General features: G+C 40.3%; 1 protein-coding gene across 2 annotated transcripts in view; it reads left to right on the top strand.

Moving 5' to 3' along the window:
* The window catches only part of LOC145991142 (uncharacterized), a 127,975-nt gene extending 110,410 nt beyond the window's left edge, over window positions 1–17,565 (top strand). The window contains exon 4 of one of the 2 annotated variants that reach the window (XM_083126939.1): window positions 17,281–17,565. In XM_083126939.1, the coding sequence (XP_082983065.1) occupies window positions 17,281–17,460 (180 nt within the window). In that variant the 3' untranslated portion in view covers window positions 17,461–17,565. The remainder of the gene's footprint in view (window positions 1–17,280) is intronic. The other variant, XM_083126929.1, reaches the window with a different exon arrangement.

Consider the following 17,565-nt stretch of genomic DNA (forward strand, 5'->3'; position numbering starts at 1 on the left):
TTAATTAAACAATCCAAACAACGAAACAATGCACAATCAACTGCACAAAACAACATTCCAAATGTTTTCGAATCGGAAAACAATTGAGATGCTGTAAAATGACTTAAGATGCAGTAATAAAGTGGGAATTCGGTACCGTATAGAATTAAATCGGTAGAGATGTTCGATTTGATTGGATGTTTGTTATTTAGATTTGCTATTCTTTCACTTTTGGCAAATAGCGACGATGAAGATGAGTGATGCTGTGATGAAATTGATGAAGGGACACTTACCAAGGACACCCACGCCCAAGTCGAGATTCTAACCAGGGACCCATGGCATCGTAGCGCGCTGTGCTAACCACTCCTCCATGGAGTGGACATTATAGCATATTTTGTGTGCTCAATTGGGATCAATCAATGGAATGAATAGGCATATTATATGATTAATAAATTCATATCATAATACCACGTCATATTATTCGGCACGAAGTAACATCAGAGACATTCAATCTTGCATTTTTGTCTTTCAACTAATTCTTTGAATTCAGGTTAAACACAACAATAAGATAAATTATGAAGCAAATGATAGTTATTACGAATTACCTGACAGAAACAACATTAAGCAGGCTCGGTGGTCAAGCTCATTAAGTGATTGACATTCGATATCGTCGCCAAAGTTCCCGGGTTTGAGTACCGCCCTTGTCGGGGGTGTTTGACTATTTCGTCATCAATTTCATGTAATGGTCCTTATCGTCGCGATCATCGAACAGGGAATAAAAATTATAAAAATAAATACGATGGAAGAGTACTTACTTCATCTCTCACGAAATCTCCTACAAATCCGGAATATATAAAATACATGTATATTCATTCACATACATTTTCGATTTCTATATTTAACTAATCGAGACCGAGAACGGGAGAGCAATTTTCAATTCGACAAACCGAGAGACGGAGAAACTGTCAAGTCTCGTTTCTTCTTGGCACCTCCGTAATCGAGTTGTTCTGTTTGTCATTGGCTTTGTATTGGCAATTATTGTCATTATTCTTCCCCTGCAGGTAAACCATAACGATGAATTATGATGAAATGAAGCAGAAAAAAGGGCAAGAACAAGAAAGTCATGCCTGTTCGGGACTCCAACCAAGAACCTTACGTAACGAGATTTGAAATTCTGGAGAAGGCGTCCGTGTTTCGCTTGGTTTTATCTTTCCTCTACTTCTCTTATATTATCATACATGTATAATAAAAATGGATCTGATACGATATGTTGCGATTCATAATTGTGCTGGTTAGATGCTACAGATGTGAACTCCAACCTGCAATATATTATTCCCTTTTGTTTCGTATCTGGTTGAACATGAAATTTTCTTACACTGTGATAATTTCTTTCTTAGTTTTGGTTTGGTGCACAGATATGCTAATCTGGACTCGACCTTCAGTTTAAAGTGGGATACTAACCACTATGTGCATCCACCGTGTATCAAACCCGGGATCCACTGATTACAAGGCGACGACGTTATCACTACGCCATCCAGGAGGCCCCATGACAAAATGTTATTCACTCGATCTCTACCATAATTTATTTCAGCATTTACATTTTCGTTTTCTTCTTCTTTTTTTCCTTTTGTTAACTACTCTTATACAACTCTTTTTGCGTCTTCGAATTTCTTCTTGTTTCAGGAAAAAATAATACATGCAGGCTGTATAAAAATCCCCCGTTCAAATAGATAAAACGTTCACTCTCGAGAACTAATTTACATGTTTATCACTAACGTAACCATTAGGAAACTATTGAAATGTTAACTGATATAACTGCAGATGAAACAATACTTACAGCCACTAACGAAATATCTATTCTTGTGTAGCCTCACAGACAACAAGTATCTGGTGAGTCATTCACTCTTGCTGACTACGGGCGAAGGTCACTGAACTAAAGGGTGGTGGCAAGCAAGCAGGCTTTTGCTCTACCAAAGACGAGGTCACGTGTTCCAGTTATCAATGGCGTACGAAATAAGGAGGAACACAGCTATCTGACGTATGATTTGGTCCCGTCATTGCACGTAGAACACTTTATCGTCGTGGCCTTGAAGTTCTCTCAGGGCACTCCTACGTAAAGGCTTCTCAGCTAGAAGGATATCTTCCCTGGAGGAAAAGTGGGTGCGTATAGAGGTCCTTCAACTTTCGTATTCTTTTTCATTTCAGAACCCGTGCTGTATCGTCGACTTAATCCAATCTATCCGATGTAGGTTTTAGGTTCTGTTTCTGTTCGGTTATTTCACGTTGTCTTCCTGCTTATGTTATTCGCGACGAAGGTTCTGGATTCGATAATCTGGACAATAACGGGCTTGTATTGGTTGCTTGATTTGGTGTCTTAAGTCCACTTTATGTCCTGTTAGGCTAATCGTGAATGGACCTACAGTTTAAAGGGGGATCCGAACCACTATGTTCCTCCACAGAGTATCGAACCCGGGATCCCTTAATTACAAGGCGCCCACGATCCCACTCCGCCATCGGGGATTGTGTTCGCAACGAATGAATCAAATTTGAGTGATATGATATGCAACCATTGGAAGACTATTGAAAGAAAAGCAATGGGAACCTGCCAGTTTTTCTACTGCAGACAGGAAACCATAAACATGGAAGAGAAGCTTATATTCTATGAAACCTGACGCTATGTGCTCGAATACTGGCTAAATATAATCCATAGAGGCATTGCAACGTTAAACAACCTCTTATATGATACATATAGGTTTTAAAAGGTCGAAATACAAAGATTGTGTGCGCCTCACCGATGGCGTAGTGGTAAGGCCTTGTAATCAAGGGGTCTCGGGTACGATACCAGGTGATCGCACATAGTGGTTCGGATCCCACTTTAAACTGTATGCATTTCAGATTAGTCTATCTGTGCCGGTGACTCAGTCGGTAACGCGTCTGACTACCATGCTATAGGCCCCGGGTTCGATCCCCGGCCGGTTCAAGCCCGGGAACTTTTCTAACGTTGGAAGCGGCCCCGGCGCCCACCCAGCGTCGAATGACATGGGTACCTGGGGGAAACCCGGGGGGTAAAGGTGGTCAGGGGCGTGATGCTGATCACATCACCCACACTCACGAACGAATCAAGAAAGTGTGGGGCGGCGTGATGCTGATCACATCACCCCCACTCACGAACGAATCAAGAAAGTGTGGGGCGTTACCCCCACACCCCCTATACGATTTCATGGCGTAGCGCTAAGCACAGGTGAGAACTTTACCTTTTTTTTTTGCATAAAGTGGACTTACAACAAAATTTAAACTTGCGATAAAGATTATGATAAGGTATTAAAGAATTGGGTCTAACACATTTTTTTATTGTTTACCAATGACATTGTTAACAAATATTCTTAGTTTCAGTTTCAAGATGAAATCGGCTACGAAATAAAAGGAGTGGGTTCATATTTCTGTTATGAAATTCCACTTTTGTAGTAGACCTGTGCCACACTAAGATGTGACATAATAAACAAATCTGAGACACTTTCAAAGTATTAAATTGCTATCTACGTATTTGGGAAAAATATTTCAATATAATACTTTTTTTGGACGCGTCAAATCATAGTATTTAATTGCTGTTTTAGCAGCTTTAAGAAACCTGATTTTGGGGGGGGGTTACAAATGCCCTTTCTGCTCCCGTCAAGTTACGCCTATGACAAACAGGAATTCAAAGTAAAAGACTGTCCCGACTAAATCGGGAGACACGTGTGATAGATTTACAATTGGGAAAATCATAATTAAGCGTGTAGTTGAAAACAACCTATTTTCATATATTGCACGCAGCTCTACTTTTTCTGCAATGTGGATCAAGAACTGGGGACGTGGAGAAGCACAACACTCCACGTAACCAATAGCCACGTGACCCTCTTTGCTTTCCTGCCATGTTGACCTTCGCGTGGAAGACATTTCTCGGTGTTAAGACAGGCAAAATCACCCGATCATCGAAGGGTGCAATATGTGTTGCCTACCCTCCTGCATTACCTGCTCCTATTAAAGCCTTATGGGAAAGAACTTTTTTCCATGACTGTACATGGGCGTAACTTATCCGGTGGGAGGAATCGAAAGGTTTCCATTCCATACAGGACTATTGCGATACATAACTGTTATACTTGCGAAATCATGTAAATTATCCTTTATTGCATTGCTAATCAGGTCCTAGAAGGTTAACCAAAGCATCCTTAATTTGTAAATTTTGTAAAATCTGAAAATGGGGATGGGGCAAGTGCTCCCTTTGTCCCTGCCAAGTTACGCCTTAGGTTGTGTGGATTGTTCGGCAAACATACATTATTATTTATGAACTCGTGCAACTCCCTTACAGTTTATATCAAAATGTGCCTTGTCTGACTTAAATGTTACACCACAGTTTAAGTTTTGGAGACAAGAATTTGATTTACTGGATCTATGGACATACTGGATCCGGGTCACGAAATTTGCGCATCCATTCCCATGAAATAAACAACAGAATCTAGGCAATAATGTGTTATGATAACCAAATACATATTTGCTTGCAAGCGAAAGAGAAAAACTAAATATGCTGACCAAGGCAGTAATTTATTTTATTAAAAACATAAACTAACGTAACGTTTCAACCTTCTAGCAAGGTCTTCTTCAGACTCTGTATCAAGTACAAAAGTAACCAGATACAACAAGAAGGGTAATATATATACACAAACATTACTCCCTCCAGACTATTTAGAAAGTTGTTTGGAACTTTCTAGCAGATGACTTTCACTTTCCAACTTTACTTTCACCTAAAAGGCTAAACACAATTACTTCCATATAGAATGTGGTTGGACTTTTTAATCTCACGCTCTTTTCCTTCATTTTTCTTCCTTCTCCTCTCCTCTTTTTCTCTTGTCCTTTCCACTCTTTCCAACATCTTCTTCCATTCTTTGTTTAACTTCAGTCCCCCATTCCAGTTCATTGTGTCTTCTTCGCCTTTCTTCTCTATTTCCTTGGCTTCCTTCCATTTTCTCACTAGCATTCTCTTCTCCCTTCCTATTTGCTTAGCCTCATCCCACTCTATGTCATGTCCTGTTTCTCTCGTGTGTTTAAATATTGCATTTCTCTCTCTTTTAGCATTGGCTGAATTGGTTATGAATGAATGGAAAAAAAAAAAAAAGAAAGTGATAGAAAAGGGAGGTGACAAAATGATTCTGTTTTGCAGATATGTGGACGACTGTTTTGGCATATGGAAGGGAACGAAGAGGCAGCTTGACATTTTTGCCAAAGAAATTCAAGATGAAGAAAGAGGGATATTATTGGAACTTGAAATAGAAGAAGAAGACAAGTTAAGCTATCTAGATATATTGATGAAAAGGAAAAGAGGACAAGAAATTGAAACCGCTTGGCATCAGAAGAAGTGTGCAGCAGGGGTATTCTGCCACAAAAGAAGTGATGTAAGTGAGGTGACAAAAATAAATTTTATAAAGAATATGGAGGACAGAATCAAGAAAATATGCATGAAAGAATGTGAAAAAGAAGGCAAAATAAATAGCCTATGGAAACAGCTGGAAAAGAATGGCTATGAGAAGCAGGATAGACTGGACATAAACAGAAGAAGTAAGAAAACGGGCAGGGGAGAATTGGCAGAGAAAGAAAAAGAGGAGAGAAGGTTTGGAATAAGGAGTATGGGGAAGACCACAGAAAAGATATGCAAAGTACTTAGGAAAGCAGGAATTAAAACTTACAGGAAGGGAGGGAGAAGCATCTTAGGAATAGCGAGGAATGCTAACAAGAAAAAGGAAAACAGAGAAGAGGAAGAAGAAGGGATTATCTACGAAGTAAAATGTAAAGAATGTCAGAGTGTGTACATAGGAGAAACGAAAAAAAGGCTGAAAGACAGGTTGAAACAACATAGGGATGATGTACGACTTAAGAGAGAGAGAAATGCAATATTTAAACACACGAGAGAAACAGGACATGACATAGAGTGGGATGAGGCTAAGCAAATAGGAAGGGAGAAGAGAATGCTAGTGAGAAAATGGAAGGAAGCCAAGGAAATAGAGAAGAAAGGCGAAGAAGACACAATGAACTGGAATGGGGGACTGAAGTTAAACAAAGAATGGAAGAAGATGTTGGAAAGAGTGGAAAGGACAAGAGAAAAAGAGGAGAGGAGAATGAAGAAAAATGAAGGAAAAGAGCGTGAGATTAAAAAGTCCAACCACATTCTATATGGAAGTAATTGTGTTTAGCCTTTTAGGTGAAAGTAAAGTTGGAAAGTGAAAGTCATCTGCTAGAAAGTTCCAAACAACTTTCTAAATAGTCTGGAGGGAGTAATGTTTGTGTATATATATTACCCTTCTTGTTGTATCTGGTTACTTTTGTACTTGATACAGAGTCTGAAGAAGACCTTGCTAGAAGGTTGAAACGTTACGTTAGTTTATGTTTTTAATAAAATAAATTACTGCCTTGGTCAGCATATTTAGTTTTTCATAATCATGGAAACAAGGCTTAATGGAGTTATAAGCGAAAGAGGTGTCTCATTAGAAGATTAGACGGCCCCCCGTGGCGTAGTGGTTAGCACATCGCGCTACGACGCCAGGGTTCCCGGGTTCGAATCCCGGCCTGGGCATGGATGTTTGTGAGTGTCCGTTCATCTATTTCATCACGTCATCACTCATAACCATCTTCGAAAATTAGCCAAAAGTAGCACAAAACGAAGTAAAATGAAGCAAATCAATCAATCAATCATTAGAAGATGGCAATATTAACAAAGATGAACAATGACTGAAAGATATACTTGTACATCTTCCAAGAAGCAGAAATGAAGCTTACATGTGTATGGTACATAGGTACAAGAAAATGAATATTCAATCATTCCTTAACATAGATTTCTCTCCTAATATTATTCATGATAAAATTATTCAGTTTCCCTACTTCCTGCCTTTTTTTTTACAATATCATATAATATATTATATAATATTCTTTGTACATGACTATTCTAGATCCTAATGAAGAAATATATGATTGTTATTGAATGTATACGACACAGATCGGGGCCTCCGAAATGCGTATACTTCGTGTATACTTTGTATACGGGCCTCAACCTGTGTTGCTAAAACATTGATGACGTCAAAAGATTAGTCTTATGTTTTGGGGAAATACGTGCATTTGAATGAACTAGTAGTTCGAAAAAGAAATTCTGTAAGTTTATTTATTTCAGAGTAAGAACATTAATTGTAATCGCAAATTAATAATGATTATATCCTGACCAATTACACATAAATTTGTGTATTTTTATGTAATACAATAACTCAAATACATTCTAATGCAAAAATGTTTGTGTTCAACCAACGAGAAGTACGACAAGAATTTGTGAACTAGCTGATTGGTAATGTTGATTACATGGCTGTCGAACTTGCAACTAGTAATATTCCTTTTGCACAACAATTAAATATGTATGAATGCTTAGAATTCATTAGAAATTTTGGAGTAAATTTGAATGTAGTATTTGTATTGTATCTAATATTATTTCCATGGCTCTTTTTCCCTTCTTTATTTCAAAAGTAAAGGTAGGTTATACAGAACAGTAAGTATTGGATTTTCCATTTATCAATATTATTTACATAATTTTTAATGTTATACAGGGTGTTTCTGTGACTGTGTTACAGACTTGCAGGGATAATGGAAGGGAAAAAATGGGGTATACGATAGAGGAACTGGCTGATATGGTGTTTGTGTATGGACGAGCAAATGGGAACTGTAGGGAAGCAGAAAGGTTGTATCGGACCACGTATCCACAGCGCAGACATCCAGCGCACACCATGTCTCCCAGACGTTTCCAACGATTAAGGGAAACGGAGCAATTGCGACATCAATTTCACGAGCAAGGAGGGCAAAAAACTACAAGGACACCCGGCCTTGAAGAAGTGCTGAACGAGTGGAAGGACAACCATCCATTAGTACACGGACTGTGGCACGTGAAATTGGTGTGGCCCATAGTACTTTTTGGAAAGTTCTGTAGGAGCAGCAGCTGCACCCTTACCATCTACAGCGCGTCCATGCCTTCGGTACAGTGGGTGATTTTGCACCCCGCATTGTGTTTAGTGAATGGTTACTGCAGCGCAGTGTGGTCGACTCCCAGTTCCATGTTTGTGTGCTTTTCACTGATGAGGCCTGTTTCACGAGAGACGGAATGCTGAATAGTCGCAATAGTCATGTATGGGCCGATGAAAATCCCCTTGAAGAGCCATCAAGACAGATTTACTGTAAACATGGGAGCGAGCATTGTCAGAGAACATTTAATAGGTCCGTATCTGTTACCGCCACGATTAACTGGACCAGTGTACACTGTGTTTGTGAGAGACATCCTCCACGAGTTATTGGAACATGTCCCACTTCTCGTTCGTCAACGCATGTCGTTTCAGCATGATGGGGCCCCAGCACACTTCGTAGCTGGTGCTCGTGATATTCTGACGCAGACCTTCAAACAGCGGTGGAGCTGTTGCTTGGCCTGCCCGTTCACCTGATCTGACCCTACTTGATTTTTTGTGCGGTCATGTCAAAAGTGTTTTCTACAAGACACCAGTGAGTAATGTAGAGGAACTCTTGGCAACAATCCTTGCAGTCTGTGATCTGGTTCGAACGATTCCTGGGATATTAGATGGGGTGCGACAAAGCTTATTGCGACGCTGTCATGCCTTTATCGAGGCAGGGGGCGTCACTTTGGATACTTGATGGCTGCAGTTACTACTCAATAAAGTCGCTACAGTGATTCTTCTGTTTGTTTTTCACTTCTCCAGACACCTTTTATGGTACCCCTCCGCGTTATTTTTGGTTGCCTGCCCTTCGAAGGTTTTGGCTTGTAACTTTTGACTGGGGCATTTCCACAGCAGGGTTCCCTATCTCATTTTGTTGCGTTTATTCCCTTCCATCATCCCTGCAATTGTGTAACACGATCACAGAAACACCCTGCATACGTATATGTTCTTAGAGGTAAGTGGAACGTTCAGAATGAATAAGAAAGAACGATTCAGTCAGAAATCTAAATATTATATACTCTTATAATACACTTTACTAAATGTTGTAAATGGACTATATATGATTAATCCTGTGTCGTCACGGCAGCTTGTGTGAAGCCCGTATATAATATCTCGGAGGCCCCGTGCAGACCAACTCTTCGTCAGCATTTGTTTTAAGCCCTTAAAGTGGGATCTGAACTACTTCGTTCTGTGCCTTCAATAGAGGAACGAACACTTAACTACTTAATTAGGGAATGCCAACACGAAGGTGTAACGTAAATGTAACAGTTGGGCTGAAAAGTTCGTAGGCTAACATAGTAAAAAATATTTTTTTGACAAAATTCGATTTTATTATTCAATATAGTTGCCTTTGAGGGCGATACAACGATTATAGCGGTCATACAATTTTTCGATGCCATTTTTATAGTACGATTTCTCTTTAGCCTCAAAATAGGCCTCAGTTTCTTCGATTACCTCTTCATCAGTGCTAAATTTCTTTCCAGCGAGCATTCTTTTAAGGTCTGCAAACAGGAAAAATTCACTGGGGGCCAGATCTGGAGAATATGGTGGATGGGGAAGCAATTCGTAGTCTAATTCATATAATTTTGCCATCGTTTTCATTGATTTGTGACACGGTGCATTCTCTTGATGAAACAGCACTTTTTTCTTCTTCAAATGGGGCCGTTTTTTCGTGATTTCATCCTTTAAACGCTCCAACAACGCTATGTAATAATCGCTGTTGATGGTCTGACCCTTTTTGAGGTAATCGATGAATATAATACCATGCGCATCCCATAATACTGATGCCATAACCTTGCCAGCCGACTGTTGCGTCTTTCCACGCTTTGGATTCGGTTCATCACGTGCAGTCCACTCGGCTGACTGTCGATTGGACTCTGGAGTGTAGTTATGGAGCCATGTTTCATCCATTGTAATATATCGACGGAAAAATTCGTGTTTATTACGGTTGAATATCGCTAAACATTGCTCCGAATCATCAAAACGTTGTTGCTTTTGATCGATTGTGAGCACGCGCGGCACCCATTTTGCACACAGCTTTCGCATGTTCAAATATTCATGCACAATATGTCCAACACGTTCCTTTGATATTTTTAAAGTCTCGGCTATCTCGATCAACTTCACTTTACGATCATTTAAAATTATTTTGTGGACTTTTTTGATGTTTTCGTCGGTAACAGCCTCTTTGGGGCGTCCACTGCGTGCATCGTCTTCGATGCTCATTTCGCCTCGTTTAAATTTAGCAAACCACTTCTCAACGGTTGATTTTCCTGGTGCAGAGTCCGAATAATGTTTATCAAGCCAAGCCTTGGCTTCAACAGTATTTTTTTCCGCCAAAAAGCAATGCTTTATTAACACACGAAATTCTTTTTTTATCCATTTTTTCACAATAACAAAAGCTGCTTCACTCACAATGCTATATCTCACGAACTAATTATCCCGCAGCTGTGAAATTTATACACGTATCTTTTGAAGGTTAGTACTAAGTAAAAATCACATGGATTTAATTCTAGTAACGCCATCTATGAGTCAGCCTACGAACTTTACAGCCCAACTGTTATGTTGATGTGGGCATAAATTTGCACCATCCTTGCCAATATTCACGTCTTCTTGGATAAAGACAGATGGGAAATTTTAATTGCTGCTTCAATATACTTCTTGTTCAGGTTTTAATCATTAATCAGTGTAATTTAGTGGGACTTGCAGCACGCCAGTGAAGCGGCGTGAACAGTTGGCAACACTGCCTCAAGACAGTCTCAGTCGGCAGCAGTGGAACATTCTACGAAGACGTGCGTGTGTGTTGCGGGAACACAATCTAGTTGTACTTCTTAGTTTGTGTATGTAATCATGTGTATTCATCAAATATAGCATTTACAAGCAATAACGTTTACTGCATCCGTACAAAAATCAGTATGGTGAAACAGTTACGGCAATCGCAAACATTTATGGTCCTCCGTGCGGTCGGGTGCCATTGTGGATGTTATCAAGTGCGTAGTTTGTGATGTGAAAAACAGTCATTGCAGCACAGTTATGTGCGTGTCGCTTCAAGAACACACTCGGTACATTCGGTTAGTGTATTACACACAGTGAACAGTATCATTATTGTGTATTACATACATTGAACATAGCAGCATACGTATATTTCTCAGTACGGGAACTAAGAAAGTTACATGAACATTTCGGGCGTGGCACGTTTCGCGCGCAGTTCATTTCGTCGCGGCCAACAATTCTTCTCGTGTTGCAGCCACTATCAACAACGGAGCTCCGAGCAGCCTTGTTGACGTCTGGAGTCAGGAGCAGCAATCAGCTGTACAAAGGTCAGTCATTTCTGCTAACACAACACCCACACAAGCTCAATTCCTTCCCTCTTGTTTCTTTCCTTTCCTTTTACAATGAATCAAGAAGCACGGAAGAAATTAACACGACAGCGCGGAGTTGTAAAGGGGCAACTTACACGTTTGTTAGAATTCATTCAGAACTTTGAGGAAACTCAAACTATTGAGGAGGTGAAATGCCGTGCTCTGTATTTATCAGATGTTTGGGCAAAATTCAATGAAGTGCAAACACAGCTGGAACTCGAAGACGACGAGTCAGAAGAACATGAAACTTACCGCATTGAAGTTGAAGAGTTGTACTTTCAAATAAAGGTTCAAATGCAAAACATAATTTCTAAACATGCTGCAATCAATAATCAGGGTCAAGAATCATCTAATCAGAAATTTACAAATAAAGACAACCAGCTCAAGCTTCCTTCGATTTCTCTTCCTACTTTTGATGGTAGTTACGACAAATGGTTAGGGTTTTCAGATACATTTGTGGCCTTAGTGCACAATAATGACACCTTATCTGCAATTCAGAAATTCCATTATTTGAAATCAGCTGTGAAGGGTCAGGCACTACGCTTAATCCAGAATTTGCCAATCACTGAAGGCAATTACACAATAGCTTGGGAACAGCTAGTTCGGCGCTATGAAAACAAGAAGCTCATAGCGGCAACACACATAAAGGAACTCTTGCACATTCACTCAGTTAGTAGGGAAAATGCGTCAGATTTGCGTCACTTCGCAAATACCATTACAAGCAATCTTTCGGCATTAAAGGCATTACAGTTGTCGCAACCTTTAGAGGATGTAGTATTATTGCAGCACTTCGTATCTCAATTAGACATGCAAACAAGACGTGATTGGGAATTAACTCACACTGAGCAAGACTTCCCACCACTCTCAGAATTCTTTACGTTTCTCGAGCATAAATGTCAAGCACTAGAAACTATCAAACCGCAAAACAGCCAGACACCTAGGGATAATAAATTCAGTGACGCAAGGACCAAACAAAACAAAACTACACAGCAGTCACATTCATATTTGGCTTCTTCATCAAATGCATGTTTGTATTGTAAACAACAGCCTTCTCATTTTCTGTATGCATGCCCAGGTTTTATCAGTGCAAATGTACATCAAAGGAGACAGTGTGTGCGTGAAAACAAATTGTGTTGGAACTGTTTGAAGCCACATCGAAGCAAGGACTGTAAATCAGGCAATTGCAGAGCATGTTCACAGAAGCACAACACTTTGCTGCACGATGATCAACGGAAGCTCGGTGCTGTTCGAAGGGAAACACAGAACAGACACACCGACACCCAAGGCTCAGTGGCGGAGAGTGAGACTCACAATCGGGAGAATACGCAAGCATCATACTACAGTTTCAAGACCAGACACACATCGCATGTTCTACTTTCAACTGCTTTGGTACAAGTGAAGGATAAGGACAGAAGATTGGTCACATGTCGTGCCTTACTAGATAATGGAAGTCAATCAAACATCGTAACGGAGGAAACCTTTAAAGACTGCGTCTCAAGAAACAAAGGACCTACATTCCAATTCATGGGATAAATAACTCAACGTCGGAAACTCGCTTCAGTGTGAATGTGAACATTTCATCACTCGCGAATGACTTCTCAACTACAATCTCTTGTTCAGTTCTGCCAAAAATCACTCGAGATATGCCTGCAGAGCACATAAATTACGATACATGGAATATTCCAACGGACATCGCACTGGCAGACCCCACATTCAATAAACCTGGCAAGATAGACATTCTTTTGGGCGCAGGGCTTTTCTACTCCATACTGAAGCCAGAACGTCTAAGTAGAGAAGGCAATTACCCTGTTCTGCAAGATTCGCAACTTGGATGGATACTGGGTGGATCCATGCCTCAAGAATGCAACTCATCAATCACTGCATGTTTTGCAAGAACAGATGACAGTTTGGAAAAACAACTTGCACGCTTCTGGGAGTTGGTAGGAATAGAGTCACCACACAGATCTAAGGAAGAAGAGCTATGTGAAGAGCACTTTAAATTAAATACAACGCGTTCCGAATCTGGTCGTTTCATAGTACGTCTACCTAAACGCCCAAATCATCCACACTTAGGAGATTCAACTCAGCAAGCCATGAGTAGATTGGAACAACTGGAGAGAAGATTGAAGAGGCAGCCAGCTCTGAAAGAAGATTACAATAACTTCATGAAGGAATACGAGAATTTAGGACACATGAGAAAGTTAGACACAGTCAAGGATGACACACAAGTATTCTACATGCCTCATCATCCAGTATTCAAGCCAGACAGCAGCACAACGAAGACCAGAGTTGTCTATGATGCCAGCGCCAAAACTACATCTGGAAACTCACTTAACGACATTTTACTAGCAGGTCCAATTCTGCAACAAGATCTGTACTCCATCATTCTACGATTTCGCACACACAGCATAGCATTCACGGCAGACACGGAGAAAATGTTCCGCCAAATTATGGTGCATGAAGACGACTTACCATTGCAGAGAATATTCTGGAGATACTCATTAGACAGGCCAGTAGACACTTACGAACTTTTAACGGTGACTTATGGCACAAAGCCAGCTTCATTTCTCGCAACAGCGTGTACACAAATGCTAGCCGAACAGCAACAACACGTGTATCCGAATGGAGCAAGAGCTGTAAGGGAAGATATGTACATGGATGATTGTTTATCAGGCAGTGACAGTGTAGAGGATGCACTGAAATTACAAGAAGAATTAATCCATCTTCTACGAAGTGGCGGTTTCAATCTTCGAAAATGGTGTTCTAACCATCCCGCACTTTTAGAGGCAGTACCTCATAGCCACAGAGAAGTGCAGTTACCACTTCAATTAGATAAGGATAAAGGTGTCAAAACTCTTGGTCTACTCTGGGATCCAGGCACAGACAAATTTTTAATCGCCAACAAGGCAGCATCAACATCTGCCCACGCAGCAGAAATAAGCAAAAGAAGAGTAACGTCAATAATCGCTTCAATATTCGATCCTCTTGGATTGGTCAGTCCTGTAGTCATCAGTTTCAAGGCATTTCTACAACAGTTGTGGTTTCAACGCATCGATTGGGACGAGAGCTTACCACCGACGTTATTGCAGCAATGGTTGCAGTTGTATAGAAACCTACCACGCATCAATGATATACGAGTCAGTAGATTCATCTTGATTGAAGGAAAAATCAATGACATACAGCTTCATGGGTTCTGCGATGCCAGTACAAAGGCTTACGGTGCAGCAATCTACGTTAGGTCAACAAACAGAAGTGGTCATGTTGCAGTTAAACTTTTTTGCGCCAAATCCAGAGTGGCTCCAGTAAAACAGGTTACACTTCCACGTCTGGAACTATGTGGAGCAGTTTTACTTGCCAAATTAATGAAGAAAGTATTAGCGGTACTCAATCTTGCAATCAGTCAAGTATATTTTTGGACAGATTCGAAGATAGTCCTAGCATGGCTGTCATCGCCGCCAAACAAGTGGAAAACTTTTATCGCCAACAGGGTGGCACAAGTTCAAGATTCAACAAGTCCTTCACAATGGAGACACGTGTCATCACATGACAATCCTGCGGACCTTGTATCTCGAGGTGTAGAACCGGCCACATTGCAAGACAATACACTGTGGTGGAATGGACCCACATTCTTGAGTGAAGAATCTTCTTCATGACCAAATTCTTCGTCACACGCAGAGAAAGAAGAAGTTACAGAAGAAAGAAAGGGGGTCACATCACTAGTCATTCAAGTTCCATCGACGACCTTCATCCACAAATTTTCGTCATTATCGAAACTAGTTAGAGTCATTGCCTATTGCCAGCGTTTCATTCACAACACAAAGAATCGTGAGAACAAGAAAACAGAGCAGCTAACAGCAAACGATTTGAGATTCAGCCTGGCAGCAATAATCAAGGCAACACAACAAGATGTTTTCAGAGAAGCATTCCAGGAGCTTCAACGCAATGGACAAGTGGCAAGGGATAGTCCATTAAGAAGTCTCTATCCATTCATAGACGAAAACAGCATGCTTAGAGTAGGTGGGAGACTACAAAATGCTCAAATACCCTATGAGAGCAAACACCAACTTATATTGCCATCAGAGCATCATTTAACAAGACTCATTATACTAGCAGAGCATCAGAGATTACTTCACGCGGGCTCTCAGCTACTGTTGGCCTCACTTCGCCAAAAATACTGGATTCCGAGAGCAAGACAAGTTATCAGGAAGGTTATACATAATTGTTTACCTTGCTTCAAGCTAAACTCATCTGCGTCAGAGCAACTAATGGGTCAACTACCATCAACAAGACTTCAACCAGGTAGAGCATTCCTCAATGCAGGAGTGTATTATGCTGGTCCATTTAATGTGAAATCAGGAAACGCAAGAAGCAAGATTTCGAGAAAATGTTACGTAGCAGTCTTCGTCTGTCTCACTACAAAGGCTATACATCTAGAATTAGTCTCAGATCTAACATCATCTGCCTTTATCGCAGCTCTAAGGAGATTTACTTCAAGAAGGGGAAAATGTAGAAATTTATACAGCGATAATGGAACAAACTTCGTTGGAGCTTACAGAGAACTACAACAATTGCGTCAGCTGTTTGAGTCGCAAGAATTCAAGACTGAAATACACAAGTATGCAGCATCAGAAGAATTCATATGGCATTTCATACCTCCACATGCGCCCCATTTCAATGGCCTGCAGGAAGCAGCGGTAAAATCAATGAAATACCACTTAAGAAGAGCAGCTGGAAATCAGCACTTCACATTTGAAGAACTTTCAACTTTGCTTTGTCAAATCGAAGCCTGTTTAAATTCACGTCCTATCACTGCTATGTCCAATGACCCTACTGACAATAGTTATCTCACCCCAGGTCATTTCCTAATAGGTAGTCCTCTAACATCTTTTCCCGAGCTTGATGTGACACATATAGCAGAAAATCGTCTGGATCGGTGGCAACGGATTCAACGGATCTATCAACACATCTGGCAGCGGTGGTCCAGGGACTATCTCAACAACCTGCAGCAGAGAACCAAATGGACAACAACCAAACCCAATCTCCGACCAGGGATGCTGGTGCTAATGAAGGAAGACCATGTTCCACCCCTCACATGGAAGACTAGAGTCATCGAAGAGGTCTACACAGGATCTGATAAACTTGTGAGAGTAGTGAACGTTCGCACTGCTCAGGGTACATTTAAAAGACCAATTCATAAACTCATCCCTTTTCCAACAGAGAAATAATTTGTTGTAGTGTTTTATGTTGATTTAGTAAATCAAGGAGGGGGGAGAATGTTCAGGTTTTAATCATTAATCAGTGTAATTTAGTGGGACTTGCAGCACGCCAGTGAAGCGGCGTGAACAGTTGGCAACACTGCCTCAAGACAGTCTCAGTCGGCAGCAGTGGAACATTCTACGAAGACGTGTGTATGTAATCATGTGTATTCATCAAATATAGCATTTACAAGCAATAACGTTTACTGCATCCGTACAAAAATCAGTATGGTGAAACAGTTACGGCAATCGCAAACATTCTGGTATTAGGCTTACAAGAGAGTGAACGGGCTATTTGTCTTTCCTGATTTTCTGATTCTAAATTTCATCTTCTTGTTGCATCTTAAAACCTTCGTAACTATTGATGCCGAAATTCACCTTCCTTTGAAGAAATTCACCGACAAAACCAGAGATGTTTTGAAAGCGGAGAACTATAGTAAGCTTTTCAGATGTTCTTTACATTAACAAGACTGCAGTTTACAATTTGGTCAATAAACATATCGTTTTTAGGCTACTCTACATGCATTTCAGACGTCCTAAAACGAAACGAAATTATTTTTTCTGTTTTTGCATTACACAAATCCTATGCATGTTAAACACAAACGTTTAGTTTGTACTTATTTGCAAAACAGAATTATTAATAACATCATTTTAATAGTTGTGATTTCATTGCAGGGCACATACTCATCTATAAGAGCGAAATACAACATGATTAAAGATGGAGAAGATGGCTCAAAGTATGAGAATATGAAAGGGGATTGGCTTGTTACTGTCCGTTTTTGGCTCAATGATACAGAAGCCGGTTGTCAGTATTTTGAAGCGAACGTTGACGACAATAAGAAATCCAGAGGCTAAATATCAAATTGTTGTACTGATGTAACAACAGTAGGAATTTTGCAAGGATGAAAAGTATTGTTATCAACAAATGAATAATAACATGTAATTAATACTAATTTTCAA

Source organism: Lepisma saccharinum, chromosome 1 (genome assembly GCF_977018435.1).
Source record: "Lepisma saccharinum chromosome 1, izLepSacc3.1, whole genome shotgun sequence".
NCBI lineage: Eukaryota > Metazoa > Arthropoda > Insecta > Zygentoma > Lepismatidae > Lepisma > Lepisma saccharinum.